The 13,481-nt window shown below is 52.2% G+C and overlaps 1 protein-coding gene across 1 annotated transcript in view; it reads left to right on the forward strand.

Moving 5' to 3' along the window:
- The window catches only part of CCDC33 (coiled-coil domain containing 33), a gene marked incomplete at its 3' end in the record, with an annotated part of 99,575 nt that overhangs the window by 53,066 nt on the left and 33,028 nt on the right, over nucleotides 1–13,481 (forward strand). The window contains exon 12 of the mRNA XM_082734449.1: nucleotides 11,106–11,300. Coding sequence (XP_082590575.1) covers nucleotides 11,106–11,300 — 195 coding nt within the window. The remainder of the gene's footprint in view (nucleotides 1–11,105; nucleotides 11,301–13,481) is intronic.

Raw genomic sequence — 13,481 nt, forward strand, 5'->3', positions numbered from 1 at the left:
CTCATTTAGGGGGTTGTCAGAATCCAGTTCCCTGCAGTCGTGGGACCAAGGTGTCTTGTTTCCTTGCTGACTGCCAGCCAAGGGTCCCCTCAGCTGCTAAAGGTAACCTACATTCCTTCTCACAATGGCCCCCTCCATCTCTCAGCCAGCAGGCAGGTCAAATCCCCCCGACACTTCACAACTCTCTTTCTCCTTTGTCAGCAGCCAGAGAAAACCCTCTGCATTAAAGGGGCTCATGTGATTAGGAGAGGCCCACTCTGAGAATGTCCCCAACTCAAGGTCAGCCATGCCGTGTAACATAATCACAGGGGTCACAGCTCATCATAGGCATGGGTCCTGGGGATTAGGGTGTGGAATCTTGGACGCCCATTTTTGGACTCCTGCCTCCTACAGCTGGGTTGATCCAAGTGGAAAGATACCCCTGGCTCTGAGCCCTGCCAGACGGATGGGATCTCTTCCTCTAGCGAGCCCTCCCTGGACTCTGAGTCCCGGTTGAACCCCGGTCATTTGGCTCCAGTGCACCTGGCCTGTGCCTTCTGGAATTCTTCCCTTCTTTGGTCTGTGGTGCTAAGACAGGCACAAAGCCGGGATGTGGGCAGTTCAGGACCATGACCGAAGGAACTACAGGCAGGCACTCGACGTCTGGGTCAGTCCTCTCCCACCGGCTTCCCATAACAGGAAAAATTGCCACCAGTGCTGGGGTAATACTTGGCCCTGTGACCTGACCCATGGAGAACACAGAGAATTATATGGTGTGGGATAAGAAGCATGTATCTGGGAACGTAGCCACTTGAAACTGCGTCCGTGTCCCCATAAGGCCTCCGGTGAGTACCTGGGACCTCCCATCAGCACTTCTGCTTGTGGAATGTTCTGCATTGTCTTCTGATTCCTGGTGAAAGAGAGTTTGTTAGAGAGAGCCTGACACCCACCCTCACTCCCACCACCACCACCACCACACCAGGTGTAGGACCAAGAAGGTACCAAGAGGCGAGGACACAGAAGCAGCCCCAAGAAAGAAGCAGGGTCCTTGGAGAAAAAGTCACCCATTTCCCAGACTGGATCTTACACCTCCACAGCTTCTTCTTCTCAGTATCTAGAGTCTGTCAGTGGCCACTGCCTGGCCCTTCCTCACCTCCCCCTGCCTCCTGTCCCTTCACGGGGACACATGTGTCCAGAGGATGGAAAGGAGCATCAAGTGCCCCTGGTCAGGCCACTGGGGGACCCAGCAGGCAACAGGCAGGTGGACAGGACACTTCCCCGGTTGCCCAGGGGCTAGGCACAAAGGTCTCAGTGATGAATTATTCACCGGAGCTGTGCTAAGTGCAGAATTAATCCCTTTCCTTCCAGCTGGCGGCCTCACTAAATTATCCCTCCAAGTCATGCGGGAAAACGCTGCCGAATTCATTTAGCGGCTGAGTGTTTTGATCTGGGCCTTGTGATTTTAGCTTCCCCTTCCCCCAGCCCCCCTTCCCCTGAAGGCGGGTAAAAAAAAAAAAAAAATCTTTCGTTAATGGATTTCCGAGAAGAAAGGAAAAGAAAGGGATCAAGATTGGGTGTGTACCAGGAAAAATAGTACTAGAGGAAATTCAGATTCTGCAGCCAAGCATTCAACACACAGTTCCACGCACGCACGCTGTCTCACACCAGCGCGTGCGAGTACCGCCACGCAGATGGTCCCGTATGCACAGACATGCACACGCGGACACACACACACACACACACACACCTTTTCATGGGCACACACACTCAATCCACAGACACATGCTCACACGCACACACACACACACACACACACACGTGCAAACAGACGGTTTCACACCTGCACTGGCATACACAGAAACTCCATCTCTTTGTGGCTAAACCATTCCTTGGTGACACTATTTGTGAATTGGCTGAGAACTGACTCACTTTGATTCCAGGATCTTGAACTCCAGTTTGGGGGCTAAATGGGGGTGGGCTCGGCATAGGTTCTTGCAACCAGGGCACCCAGCCGTTCGTTCATTCTTTTATGCCACATATATGTGATGAGGACTCGATTTTGGCCACCCTTGTGGATTGCAATGAGGAGAGGGAGGGGCCAGCAGCATGGAGCCCATCTGCCTTGAATTCACCCTCATCAGGCTTGGACAGGGCTCCCGCCTCTCATCTGAGCCCTTTTGGCACCCTCCTTCCTACCGGGGAGTGGGAGCGTGTCGAGGGTGGAAAAACAGGAGAATGCCTGGCAGCCAGAGTGCAGAGGGCCCTTCCCCAGCTCTAGCACTCCCCACCACCCTCACTGTCACAGCGCCGCTGTCCCTCTGTGCCAGTGCAAACATTGGGCACCTGCTATGTAGCAGATACTGTTCCAGTTTTAGGGATCTTACACGTCCTCATAAAGCTTATGTTCTTAGAGGGCAGGGACCGTGGCCCAGGCAGTGAGCAAGTCAGTTCATTAGCAGACAGCAGCTCCTGTAAGAGGCCTGACAAAACCCAGTGACAGCAAACACCTGGCAGGGTCTGAATTCCTTTCCTCTTATGGTTCCACCTAAGACATCATCTACAAGTTCACGGTGGAAGGTACCTGGCCTTCGTGTCTGCATTCCAGCCTGGGGGACCAGTGCCATCGCTTCTTCCATTTTTAAATCAAACACGGCTGGAAGCTTGATGGGCCAGCGCCGGAAACCTGGGATCTTAGAGCCCCATGGACACTCTGGCTGCTGGGGGGGTGGGTGGGGAGGGCTTGGATAACGGGTCTCTCAGGGACCCCCGTCCATGTAACTGGCAATCCCTTAAGAGCAATTCTTTGCCCGTGGTCCGATGTGCTACTAAAAGATGATGCTTCAGGAGAAATAAATACGCATGCTCTATTTGGGTACCTCCCTCCTGAGGACACATTCTCTTTTTCCTGAGCCTCCGCAGGACAGACAGATTATCCCAATTCATTGAGGTTTGGGTGAACATCATCTCTCTACATCCTCTGCTTCCACATCACCCATTCCCAGAGTTCTGAGAACAAGAACATCGTGGAATTTCCAAATAGGCTGAGACCACAGAGATGTCTCTCAACTGCCCACCCGGGACAGGATTGTCCTTAACAACATCCACCACACAGGTGGTCTTACTTGCTGTGCCCTGACAGGAAGCTCACTACCACAAGATACCCCCTGTCCCATGGCTCCATGGCCACAACAGATAGAAGTGCCCGCCTCACCCTGAACCCACCGTCTCTGTGCCCCCAGCCTCCTGGCTCCACCATCTGGGGCTGCAGGGCGACCCTGGCAAGCCTCCTGTGCTGGTTGTGGGGACACTGGCAGGTGGCAGCCATGCAACATGTTGGCAGGCCTACTAGCCAGCAAAGCCTGCAGTTTCTGTGAATGGCAGGATGGAGTGGTCTCCTGGTTTGGGATACAGTGCTTGAAGCAAGTTCTGCTGGTGATGGGTTAAGTTTTATCCCTCTGGTGGGACTTCTCGACAAGCACCTGCTGCTCAGAGTGATCTGCTTTAAGCTAGAGCTGTGTGTGTAGGTGAGCATGTGACTGACTACACGTGGATTCACAAAAACTAAAAAAATGGACACCTGCCCATAGGCGGCCAACTTCCCTTTATTGTGCATACAGAGGGCGTTGGCCTTGAGGGGGTCTGTTCAGCTCTAAAAATCCATAAGCCTATGGCTGCTCCACATATACATGTACAAATAACCCTATCTCTCCTCCATTCTCCCTCTGATGTTGGCCTCTGCTCTTTGAAGAGTGTGATCTGGTCCCCCAGGAGTCTATGCTTCTCCAGGCTAAGCAGTCTGCCTCTTTTAATGAACTGGTGTCAAGATCCTGCCGCATCCTGGGTGCCCTCCAGCTTGCAGGCAACCTCTTTGAAGTGAGGCTCACACTGAGCAGGTTTCCCAGGCTGACCCTTGTGGACTGAAGCCCCTCGCTCACATGATAGGTGCTCACAGCGCCAGTCCCTGCCTCCTCGCATGGAAACGTGCCTCTCGCAAGGTGGGACGAGTCTATGCAGTCATCTGGGTGTTTGGCGACAGCGTGCCTTCTCAGGCTGAGATTTGGAATCCAGAGTCTTACCCGGGCCGAGCACCAGGGCACCAGGCAGAGATGGAGGCTGCCTCCTCCTCAGCCCACAACCCTGAGTGATGCTGGCAGGACTTGAAACCTGGGGGTCTCCTTGGATTTTGGCACAGGGTGGGTGCCTTTGAGGAGAGAAGGAGGTGGCACCCACTGTCACCCACTGAGGGAAGGGGCGGCTCCCACAGTCCTGTCCGAACCTCCCCCTTCCCTGTTCTCAAAGGAAGAGGCGGGGTGGGTCTGCAATGCTGTGCCAAGGCCTGCCCTAGTGTTTTATTCAAATCAGTTACAAAGCTCTCTGGAGACCAGACCAAAGTGGGGACAAGTGGCTGTTTAACAAAGGGGGGAGGGGAAGGCAGGCAATAGGCAGAATCATGCTGGATTTGATGAATTTTTATAAATTTCTTTGAAAGCTACATATGAAGGTCCTGGGCTGGTCCTCAGAGAAGCCCCAGCACAAACCTGTGTCCATTTCCTCACCAAGCACAGCTGCCCGGAACGCCCAGCGTTCAGGACAGCACCAGAGCCTCCTTGGCTGGTCCTGCCCTCCGGAGGGTTCTGTCCCCACCCCCAAGACTCCAGCTCTGAGAATGACCACAAGGACAATGATGGATCCAGGGAAAAAAGACCCTTTCCCCTCCCACAACCTCACAACACCCTGCCTGTCTTCCCTTCCACCCCACGCCCCCTACATCCTCAGGTCTGGGCTTGAGTCCTGGATCTTCCACTGATCTTAGCCTCCCTGAGTCCCCCCTTCATCATCCACAGAAAGGACCTGTGATCCTTACCAGCCAGGAATGTAGTGAAAATGGAATGAAGGAGCCTGTGTGAGTGCCCAGCCCAGTGTAGTTGCTGACAAACGTGCTGAACTCATCAGACATGAGGACAGGGCTCCTGGGGGAGGGGAACAATAGAGACTTGCTAATCCATCACTCAGCACCCGCCCCTCATGACAGCCGCTCCACCAGACTCACATCCATAAGGACATCAGGAGGCCTTGTCAAGAGCTGAAGACAAACATCACCAGCCCCACATTCGGTCTCATAGCAATTTTTCAGGGAATGAAGAAACGGAGAAGAGACAGACAATCATCTCTCTCGAGGTCAGATTTGCTGCAGTGTCCCCAGTGGACCCTGCCTTGAGCTGTGGAGGAGAAGTGAAGACCTGCTTCCTGCCCTATGAGTGGGCAGGGCTGGACCAAGAGCCCTACCGCAGGCTCATTCCAGATGCGTCACCCACCGCAGGCCTCTGCTGCCTTGAGAATGTGAGCCTGTGACTCCCAGCCAGAGATGGAAATGTTTTGAGTCAGGATACAGAGATGGCTAAGGAAGATGGAAGTCTTGGCCCACCCCTGGTCTGCTCTGCTATTCTGTGAGCCCAATGCATGACTGCGGGATTGAAGAAGCAGGACGGGAGAAAACAGGGCAAAACTTCTAGACAAAATTATTCAGAGAGTGGGGGCTGCTCTTGGGTTTTCCCCATCTCAAAGTCACACTACCATAGCCTAGACCTCTCTTTGGCCAAACCAGATGCATCCCAGCTCCACCCAAGGTCATTCAGGCATGAAGTCATTAGCCTTTCTTTGGATCCCTAACCTGTGCCAAACAGTAAAGCACCCTGACAGATCATTACCACCCATCTTGCTAAGTTCTGGCTGAAGTGCATTGAGCATACAAAGGTCAGGGGAAGAGTCACAGAGAAGAATAGCTTAAACTCTGCCTCAAAGCATGGCTTAAAAATTGGCAAAGCAAGAGTGATTCAAGCAGAAGGAATCACAGGTGCAAAGGCATGGAGGCATGATGGTATCTGAAGCATGTGGGACATATGGAGGCTGTTGTGGGCAATGAGACTGGAGACTGAGGCTACACCATGGAGGGCCTGTACGCCAGGATGCAGGGTTTAGACTTTACTGGTGTTTCATAGTGATTCGAAGCTAAGGAAAGTCTTTGGGCAGCAGTAAGATGTGATCTGATCTTTATGCTGGAAAGCTTTCTTAAGAGGTAAATGGGGGGACCCAATAGGAGAGATGAAATGCAGAAAGCCCAGATTCCAAACTAACAATAGTGAGCCCACAGACTGTCCAGGGAGCTGTGGGCAGGGCTCTATTTAATACTCAAGTCCTTGCTAGAATTGTTAAATATCCTTATCACTGGCACCCCTCCCCTGATCCTGCAACTTGCTTTTAGATTAACCCTCTGAAAACCATTTTCTGGAGAATGAATTATGGCCCCAATGAGGATTAACACTCAGACCCTTCTTTGCTGGCAGAGACTCAGAGCTTCAAACCCCACTGCAGCTGCAAGACCGTGCAGGATGCCATAATGAGGCTTGTGATATGCATGGGATGCAGCAAGCCCTCTTGGAGGGCCCCATTTTCCAAGCCTCGCCTTCAGCTGAAGAGATAAGAACCTACAACTGGGGCCACAGGAAATGACAAAGCAGTAACTGATCAGGGAGCTGCTGCACAGGGCTCATTATGGTGCTTGCCAGCGGGAGAGACACCCTTATCAGGGAGAAAATTGCATCAGGCCTCCTGAATTACTAGCGATTGGAAGCAGATTTCTTGGGACGCACTTTGTTAGATACCTAATGAGCGGGATACAGGCAGGCAGAGCCCAAGGCCGGCGGGGCGGGGGACAAATGTCTTTGTTAAACAGAATTTGTCAGTTTCCGCTTCAGGTTCCCTGGGGAGGGTTCAGGGCCAGCTAATTGAATTAAGAGAATGTGCGCTCCAGCGAGAAGGCTCAGGGCGGGGCGAGAGGCAGGCTGGCCGGAAGGCGGGCGCTTTCAGCACCAAGGACAGCAGCTGCATCCTGGCTCGTCTGTAATTGCCAGGGCAGGCTGGAACTGTTGCATTTTGCATGATCAGGGATCTAGGGGATGGAGTGGGTAGAAGGGAGGCAGAAGATGTTAGGGGAGGAGGAGGAAACAGGTGACCCAAGAAGCCTCGAGCCTGTGATGCTATTGGCCTGGTCTGTCTCAACAGACCCTCCTCTGCTGGCAACAGCCAGGGCTGAGAGGCATGAGGAAGGGGAGTCTTCTCTCCACCATGACACTCACGTGGTATGGGGCAGCTGCAGCAGCACAAGGAGTGGTGGGCTGCGCAGCGAGTCTGAGCCAGTACATGGCTGTGCATTGCTTTGAGCTTTCAAAGTAGGTCTCCAATTACAGCCTTAATAAAGCAGGACATGCTGTAGCCATGGAACCAGAATGAGGGCCACTTATCAGCCCCAAGCTGCCTCAGCCAGCAGGTCGAGGCCTGCCAAATAGAAAAGCAAACTAGGCATGTGGGGTGGGCTAGCAGCCTCCAACCCCACCTGGAAGAAGAGGAGAGCTAGGTAAGCCTGGGCTTAAATAGGGAGGAGTTAGTCCCCAAGGCCCTACCCTCTCCTCATCCTCATTTTAGCATTATCCCCCTCTGCCATCCTCCACCCTGACCGCCCACCATTTTGAGCAGCCTGCCACCTTCCTGTAGCCCCAGACAAGCTCCTTTCCCATGAGAAGCAAGGACAAGAGGGACAATTGCCTCCCTACAATGTGAGCAGACTAAAGCTGAGCAGTCTGAGTAGGCAGTGTTAAGGAGAAATGAGGCACTGTGTAGGGTATTGGGAACCTCCTGGTGCCACTTACCTCATATGACAAGAGCCACTGCCTCCGAACACTGTTCTTCCCTTTGGGGCTTCTACCATTTGGGAATCTAAAGATTATTCTATAAAAGTCACCCACTCACTTGCCCCAACCCCCAGACCAAGATGGATCCTGGCAAAGTTGATTAGAGCAGGAGATTAGAATCGTGGTCAGGAGTCCTGCAAGGATGGGTGTGGGAGGTGGAGGCTACTAGCATGAAGCAGCTGTGGGATAAAATACAGGCCAGGGCCAGCCATGGAGAGGGCAGAGCAGAGTAGATCCTCTCAGTCTGGCAGGAGCCGCAGGAAGAGCACCTATGCATCAGAAGGGGCAGAAGAGTTGACATCCACAAACACCCTCTTTCCTTCCCTCCTCCTGAGAACATCCTCCCCCACAGCCTGCCTACCAGAGACTGACAAGTTGAAGTCTCTGGTCTGGACTGAGGGGTCAGTGTCATTTTAATCTTATCTTTGTGATGAAAAATTAATTATAATAAATTTCAGAATCCACATAAAAGTACCTGATGAGTGGATGTGAGGGTGAGCTGGCTGCAACATCTGTCACCCCAGTGATCACCAGGATTGGTTCAGCTGACCTGGCTGGCTAGGCAGGTGTCCCCTTCCTCCCTCACCGCTCCACATGCATCCCTCCCAAAGCTGTGCTCTCTAGATGGAGGAAGACTGTTCTTCTAGCAAGGGTGTATAGTAGCTGCCCTGCCCAGCTAGAACTTCCCAATAAGCTCTCAGGGTTCAGTCATAGAGGAACGTAGGCTAGCCAAGCTTCCAAGACTCCAGACACCTCTAAATGAGGCATCACATGTGACAGTCTGTCTGTCTTTTGGAAAAAAAAATTATTTTAAGCAGCTGATAAGTGCCCAGCTCTGATCAGGCGTCCAGTACATGTCAGCTCTGGGTCACTGAGTTTACCAGCTGGTGCTTGGTCCACACAGGGCAGATGTGAGGGAGACAGGCAATGGGGGAAGGGACTCTTTTTGCAGTGTGTCTCTGCTTTCAGAGCTGATGGGGCACCTCTGGAGATCTCTCCCTTGATTTCATTACTTTCACTTCCTCCCCTAACTGGATTAGATGGCAGTCTATGAAATCCAGGGCAGTGAGATTGGCTTTCTGCTTGGAAATGAGGAGAGATGACACTACAGGTCCTGAATCAGCATCTCACCCCAGTCCCAGGGGCCAGCTGGTCAATGGGGAGATCATCTTTGCCCTGATCTTATTCTGTCCTGTATCCATCTACCCACACATCTGAAAGTACAGAGACAACAAAACAACCCCAAAGCACTTGATTCAGACGGTGAATATACAGAATATACAGCACCTCTATACAGAGGTGCTGGGGTGTTCAGTGGGGAGACTCACAATGACTCTCGTCCTCCCTAAACCATAGCCACTGGGAGAGGCAGGTGAGAGAGATAGCCAGGCCTAAAGCCCAGGGACAAAACAGGCCCAGGAGTTTTGGTTATGACTACAGTAAGTGCCCAGATCAGCTGCAAGATCACCCAATGCTTCACTCTTCTCATTCCAAAAATCTTCATATATTGCTTTCTCTTTGGAATTATCTGTTCTTGCACCCATCTGACAGGGTAGGTGGGAGGTGAGGCCCAGACTGGACTGGATTCTTCTGTCCTTGCATGACTATTAATCACTCTACTGACACATGTCTGAAAAGACTTAATGTTAATGAATTTCTGCATGCCAAATTTTATTTTTTTATTTACTTCTTTTATTAGAGAGAGAGCGAGCGAGCAGGGGGATGAGGAAAAGAGGGAAAGGGAGAGAATATCAAGCAGACTCCCTACCTAGCCTGGAGCCCAACGTGGAGCTCAATCTCACAACCCTGAGATCATGACCTGAGCCAAAACCAAAAGTCCGACGCTTAACTGACTGAGCCTCCGATTACCCCTAGGAACTTCTGCAGACAAAATTTTATCATGAAAAGGGAATAAGGGAATCATTATGGGAAGGAGCCAAGTGGTAAAGTGAAGGGTCCTTATCCTGATTCATCCGGTTCGTATGTGTGGGTTTTTATAGAAAGAGTGTCACTTTAAGGGAGGCCCACCCGTGCGTGTTCTTCCTCTGTTTGTTCAGGGTCAGACATCCAGGCACCTCTAACCCTGAGCATATCCTGTGCTGGTTGGCACTGTGCCCATTGTTCTATTTACTTCTAGCACAGATGGTGGCATGTTTATCCGCTACGTGGCCAAGACAGAATTCCAGCAACTGATGTAGGGGAGAAGCGGGTCATCCTGGAGGTCCCTACAGCCTTTGAATAACATACACGTGTTAGGGCTAACCATGGGTTTCCAAGAGAGTTTTAAACTAATCTGTCCTCTGAGGGAGCATCACACATGTCCCTAAGCCCAGGAAACATAAAGTTTGGGCAGAAAAAAGAAATGGCAAATGAGCTTAGGATTAGAGAACAGTGTGAGAACAGAGAGAGTCAGCTGCTGGGCTGGAAGATCCCAGAAAAGCTTTTGAGCAAGTGTGGGTGGGGGAAATGGAGATTTCCTGGAGATGCCGGTATCTGAGTGAGGTTGAGCTCTGGATCGGCAGAGGTGAGAGCTGCAGTCATGCTAAGGGGAGAATGGAAGAGGAAAAAGAACCTGGAGGGACAGGGAGGAGGCCCAGCAGAGCAGAGAGAGAGGAGACTGTTTAGTAGGTGCTAGGTGGGAGGCTAAGGGCAGATGTGAAATGGAAAAGAAATCTTCCCAGCAAAGGGTGTCAGAGGAGAATGGCGATGTTCAAGGATGATGTTCCTGCACCAAATGTGAGAGTCCTGGATGGCACGGTTGGGTTATTCCTGCGACAAATAGTTACCGAGCACATACAATGAGGCAGACACTGGGGATAAACAGTCTCTGCTGACACGTCACTTACATTCTAGTGTGGGGATGAGAGAGAAGCACACAATAAACAAGCAAAAATCAGTTTTTTCAAGTTTAGCTTTCTGGTAGAGTTAAGTACTATGAACAGTAAAAAGGGATAATGTGATGAGAGCATATATTAGAGGAGAGGTGACTTTAGAGAGGGTGGGCCTCTCTCCTGAAGGCCAGGGCACCTCTGGGAAGAATATATCTGGGCAGAAATCTGAATGATGAGAAGAGGACAGCCATGGAAAGACCCATGAGTCTATCTGGGGAGAGAGCACAGCAGAGGGAAAGGCCCTGAGGCAGGAGAGGTTCGTTAGTAGAAGGAATGCCAAGGACAGTGTGGTAAGTTCGTTAGTAGAAGGAATGCCAAGGACAGTGTGGTAAGGCCCCAGGGAGCAAGTGGGCAGGTGGAAGACAGGGGCCAGGCATGTTGGGCCTCCTGAGCTATGAAGAGGAGAGGCTTGGGAGTTGGGGGGACATCTAGAAAAGACATTTGTGGTAGAAAGACACAGAAATTTCTTCGCACCTTCTCTTCCCAGAAGCCGGAAGACTTCTTGACTCCAAACAGCAGCCAGGTTCTGCCCATCCTGGACCCCAAGATCTTAGATGAGAAGCTGGGTACCATCCGTGAGTCCTGGTCCAAGGCCACGGTGAGCTCTAGTATGGACTCCAACCCATCTACCTCTCAGGAAACGGAGATAGAGCCTCAGATGCCCAAGATGTCCCATGAAATGGTGAGTGTCTCCACCCAGGGCTGGGAGGGCCAGAGTGGCGAAAAAGGTCACAGGGGAAGGGCTTTGATTGTCACCTGGTTCATTCCTTTAGTGGCAAGGAGATCTCCCTTCAGGAACCCTCTGTATGTGACTTACCCCCAAGCTAACCTGGTGGAAGGTGTGGATTCTTCATTTTACAGAGTTTCTTCACCCTTTGAATGGAACTCCCACACAATTTCCTTCCAAGGAAACCCTTGGAACACTTGTAAGACAGGGGTCCATTGACTTAGGCAGGGGTCAGCCCAAAACTTTCTCAGGAGCATGTCCTCCAGGTAAGGGGATGCCCCTCTAAGTCATTAGTTCTAACTTCTCAAAGAGGAGATTGGGGCTCAAAGAAAAGAGGTCACCATCTTTGGTCACAGGGTCTGCGTCCTGGTCATGAAATTTGCAGTTGATCAGATGCTGGGAAAGGGTTGGTGAAGTTGGCCAAGGTGGTGGCTTACTTTGGTGAGGGGTCAGTGCTGAATCCTCGTCCCTTAATGCAGAGAGGTACAGAGCAGGCCACCAAAAGACAGTCCAGTTGAAGTCCTCCCTTGGGCTACCACGGGTCAATTCATGTATGTCTTCCTCTCTTCCTCCGCAGCGGATCCCATGGGGAACGCTGATCAGAAAGATCCTGAGGAAAGGCCCCAGTCAAGGCCACCGTCCCCTGGGGAAGCCCTGGGACTCCCCCTCTCAGGACCTGCCCCTCTCCACCGACAGCCTCCCCATCTTCCCCTGGCACTTCTGCACCTTTCTGGAACATGTCCCCTCTGATGATTAGGAAGGGTTGCTTTTCTGCAGGGCGTGCCCAGATGCTCCCACAGGGACTGCCCCTGCCCACCCTGGCACAGGAGCCAGAACAACCATGGGCCACCTTCTGACACTCCCTTCTCTCACCTCTGCCCCTTGGGAAAGCAGCACTCAGGGCTCACCTGCCAGCTTGGCGCTCAAACGGGTTGAAAATAAATATGGAGACCTTGTCTTTAGAGACTTTGGCAGCATGAATAGTGCCTGCAGTCAGTCTCTGTCTTCTCTTCAGGATTCAAATATGAGATGACACTGGCCTGCTCAGGGGAGCCAAGAGCAGGAACTGTTCTTGAGCACCTGGGTGGCTCAGTGGGTTAAAGCCTCTGCCTTCGGCTCGGGTCATGATCCCAGGGTCCTGGGATGGAGCCCCACATCGGGTTCTCTGCTCAGCAGGGAGCCTGCTTCCTCCTCTCTGTCTGCCTGCCTCTCTGCCTACTTGTGATCTCTCTCTGCCAAATAAATAAATAAAATGTTAAAAAAAAAAAAAAAAAAGAGGCCAAGTAACCATTGTGAGTCACGGAGGGGAGAATAAGAAAAAAAGTCGCCACAGGGCACTAAGACGAGATTCTGGAAGGTTGTGAGTGTGTACAAGGAAGCTTGGGACTCCCCTATACCCACAGGCTATCAGGGCAGCTGTGAGTTGGGCACATGTGTGCAGGGAAGCGTGCCCTTCTGGAAATCTCCCAGCACTCCCTCTACCCTCCCCCTTGCTGGACACCTGGCAAGACGGTGGTAAATACTGGGCCATGTGGCTGGACAGCAAGGCCATCAGAAAGAACCTTAGGGGGCGTCTCTAGTCCAATCTTTTAATTTGATGAAGGATGGCAATGAGGAGGTCTTGAGGTGGGGTGACTCTGCCCAAGGCCTCCTGATGTCACTGTCCCATGTTGCCTTGCTCATAACCAGATGAAAATAGGCAGCTGCAGAGGACTGTATGCCCATCCCTGCACTGTTCAGCCAGCCTGACACCACTGGGTCCCTCAGACGCCCGTGCCGTATTCAGTACACCAGGCCTGCCCTTCTCCCTTGCCCATCACAGCCTGTGTCAGATCCAGCCTGTCCCCTCCTGGTGCCTGACTCTTGGTTCCACTCTGTTTTCCCTCCCAACCCTGCCTTCAGTCCTCCAACCCATCATTTGTCCCTTCCTCCCTCCCTCCCTCTCTCTCTCTCTGTGTCTCCCCCCCCCCCTTGGCTCAGATTTACCATCTGGCTTTTCCCACTTCTGATCCTGTGCCCTAGTTTGGTCCTGGAGACCCAGCCCCCAGCTCCTACCTGCTTGCCAGAGCCTACAAGGAGCGGGGCAGGACCCAGACACCCACATGGCCAGCAATCCCCGTCCCAAGCAAGAGAACG

This window comes from Mustela nivalis (assembly GCF_964662115.1).
Source record: "Mustela nivalis genome assembly, chromosome: 6".
NCBI classification, from domain to species: Eukaryota; Metazoa; Chordata; class Mammalia; order Carnivora; family Mustelidae; genus Mustela; species Mustela nivalis.